At 58.8% G+C, this 2,877-nt stretch overlaps 1 protein-coding gene across 1 annotated transcript; it reads right to left on the bottom strand.

Annotated features, from left to right (window-relative positions):
- Positions 1–1,364: 1,364 nt before the first annotated feature.
- LOC124664954 (GDSL esterase/lipase At1g33811-like) lies at positions 1,365–2,567 on the bottom strand. The gene has a single exon (XM_047202364.1). It carries the CDS (start codon positions 2,565–2,567, stop codon positions 1,365–1,367), a length of 1,203 nt encoding a protein of 400 aa, XP_047058320.1.
- Positions 2,568–2,877: the final 310 nt, after the last annotated feature.

Raw genomic sequence — 2,877 nt, 5'->3', positions numbered from 1 at the left:
CGATTAAATTACCAGTGTCATCGCAGCAACAGCCACAAGTCACAATTATCGGATTATTCCAGGATTAGCTATCAGATTGATTGGCCGCAATTATCAAGTTAGCACACATCAGCTACGAGATTAATAGTTCACAACAGAAAGATACAGTGCGTTCAAAATCAACTGTCGTAGCCTCGCGCGAGCTTGTTCCGCAGCGCTGATATTCCGCAGCGCTGATAGTTGACGAGTTTACCATTGTTTGCGACGGCGGCCTGCCTGAACCTGTACCTCGCCAGGTCTGGCAGTGGAGCAGCGCACATGCTGATGGAGGCGGGTCCAGGGAGCGGCGCGAGCTTGGCCTGCGACCACCTCCCAGCGTTCTTCCACCTCACCCTCCTAGCGCCTCCCCACTTTGCTCAGCGACGACGATCCTTCCCGGCATGGCCGCAACCTCCACACGCGACGCCGACGACGACGATGACGTGACCTCAACGTCGACGAGTGGTGATTCTTCTGCGGCGCCACCCATCGAAGACAGCGAAGAGATCTCACAGCGCCCTGCCGGCGGCGCCCCACCAGCGACGGCGGCGCTGCTCCCGCGGCGCCCACCAGCGACGGTGGCGCTGCTACCACGGCCCCCCACCGGCGACGGCTGCGCCCCTACCGGCGACGGCGGCGCTGCTCCCGCGGCGCCCTCACAAACGACGGCAGCGCTGTTCCGGCTTAAGCTCTCCATGTCCTTCATCGCCTCTCGATCCTCTCGAACTAGAATCTGGTAAAAATACGGGACGGGGAAAGAGGAGCCGAATGTGTGGCTGTGGCTAGTTCAGATGAAGGGATAAGGTTGAAAAAGCTGAAGCGATCTAGATGGTTCATTTAGATCCGACGCACACGCACGCGCCGCACGAGAGAGCCGCATGTGCGGCGCTTCCTGGTAGATTTTTCCAACTTTTTTAGTTGAGCGGCGCCCAGTATTTTCAGAGCGCTCTCGCATAATCAGCTTCTACGGTTTCGAGGAAGAAAACTTTATAGGTTGTGGCTGTCGCTGATGAATATTTTACGTTTGAAGTCAGCCGCCAAGTGAATTTATCTTCAGCAGTGTTCAACAGCAGCCGATTCTGCACTGATATCCATAGATTGATGAATTCAGAGATGGCCAGCAGGTTTGGAGTTCATACCGTTGTTGGCGCCGACGTGGACAGCACTGTGGCGTCGTCGGATATGCATGGCAGAATGATAGGCATGCTCTAGCTATGACTAGGAGGTACCGTACAAATTACATTTCTCAATTAATCCCAACTGCAAAACAATTCTTTAAATTTATTTGAATCGACACGATGCAGAATCTAGCGGCTAGAAGGAGATGCGATTGGTCGGATCGACATTCATATGGCGGCGAGGCGGCTGACGTTGATGGGGTACGCGTCGGCGGTGGAGGAGGAGTTGAAGACCTTGGCGGCGATGATCCTGTTGGCCGCCTCCGTGGGGTGGAACGCGTCCCAGAAAATGTACTTGCTCCGGTCGTCGCAGGGCGTCTGCATGGGCAGGCAGGTGATCTGGCCGTTGTTGCGCCCCACGCCACAGCACCCGCGGTCCAGCACCGTGAACCCGTACGCTGCCGCGTTGGCCGCCAGGTCCTTGCCGCTGTTGACGGCGTTGAGGAAGACGAGCCTGGCGCCCGGCGTCTGGCTCCCACCGTTGAGGCGTTTCACCATGGCCAGCAGCCCCTTGTTGTAGATGGCGATGGCGCTGTTGATCTCCTCGTTGCAGCCGCCGTTTCTCTTGCCTGCGTTTCCTCGCCCGCCGCCACCGACAGAGATGCTGATGCCAGGGACGGCAATGCCGATGCCGGCGGCGGGAGGAGGGTTGTCGTTGACCCTGGCGAGCTCGTAGGGGATGCACCCGATCTGGCCGACGCCGGCGATGACGAACTTCCTTGCGCCGAGGGCGTAGAGGTCGGTGATCTGGCGTTCGTAGTCGGCGAGGAGAAGCGCGGCGTAGGCGGAGGGGTCGTAGTTCCGGGCGGTGGGGTAGTAGTCGGGCATGAAGTAGTTGTTGAGGTAGTCGTTGCTGCCCATGCCGACGTAGTAGATGCACCGCCCCAGCTGCTGGCTCTTCCCCGGCTCCAGCCCCTGCACCACCGTCCGGAAGTGCTCCACCTGCTCCGACAGAGCGTAGTGCCCACCGAGGTTGTTGCCGGTCTCGTGCCTGATGCCGGCGGCGCCCGAGGCGAAGTTGAGGCCGCGCGCGTGGTCGGCGGGCTCCGCCAGGGCGTAGGCCGGGATGAGGGGAGGGCGGAAGCCGAGGTGGTCCGCGAGCAGGTCGACCATGGTGCGGCCGTTGGTGAAGCGGCCGGCCGGGGCGGCGCCGTCAGGGAAGTCGACGCCGTAGGGGCGGTAGTTGGCCCTGGCGAGGCTGAGGATGTTGTTGTTGTTGCCGTTGTCCACCAGCGAGTCGCCGAAGATGTACATGCACGGCACCATCTGATGCTGCTGCGCCGCCTGAACTACCACTAAAGGCGCCGCCATGTGCATCGCTGCTGCAACCGCACAAGCGAGCACCCATCGATGAAGATGATCGTTCCCCATGGATCTAACTAGCATTGTTGATTGATTCTCTTCTACACGATGAACTACAACGATGCAGACATACGTATATAAAGCTAGCTAGGAATCGTATGCAGGGTAGTAAAGTGAATCGATCCAGCGGTCGATGCATGGCATGGCTCGTGATCGATCGAGCGATCGACCAAGAGCTATAGCTAGCTAGCAGGGCATGCATGCCGCTCGTGAATAATCAAACGTGATCTCTCACAGAAAAGATACGGCGGCCAGCAGAAAAGTTGATGCGGAGGACGGAATACATGGAGAGATTGCCGGTCGGCCGGTGCTCAGTAGT

The sequence above is a fragment of the Lolium rigidum genome, chromosome 6 (genome assembly GCF_022539505.1).
Source record: "Lolium rigidum isolate FL_2022 chromosome 6, APGP_CSIRO_Lrig_0.1, whole genome shotgun sequence".
Taxonomy (NCBI): domain Eukaryota; kingdom Viridiplantae; phylum Streptophyta; class Magnoliopsida; order Poales; family Poaceae; genus Lolium; species Lolium rigidum.
Note: the sequence above shows the minus strand (reverse complement) of the source record. Positions and strands in the feature narration are given on the sequence as shown.

Bases quoted from the DNA above. Each gene is read 5' to 3' on its own strand.
- LOC124664954 (XM_047202364.1), bottom strand. From the start codon at position 2,567: ATGGGGAACGATCATCTTCATCGATGGGTGCTCGCTTGTGCGGTTGCA.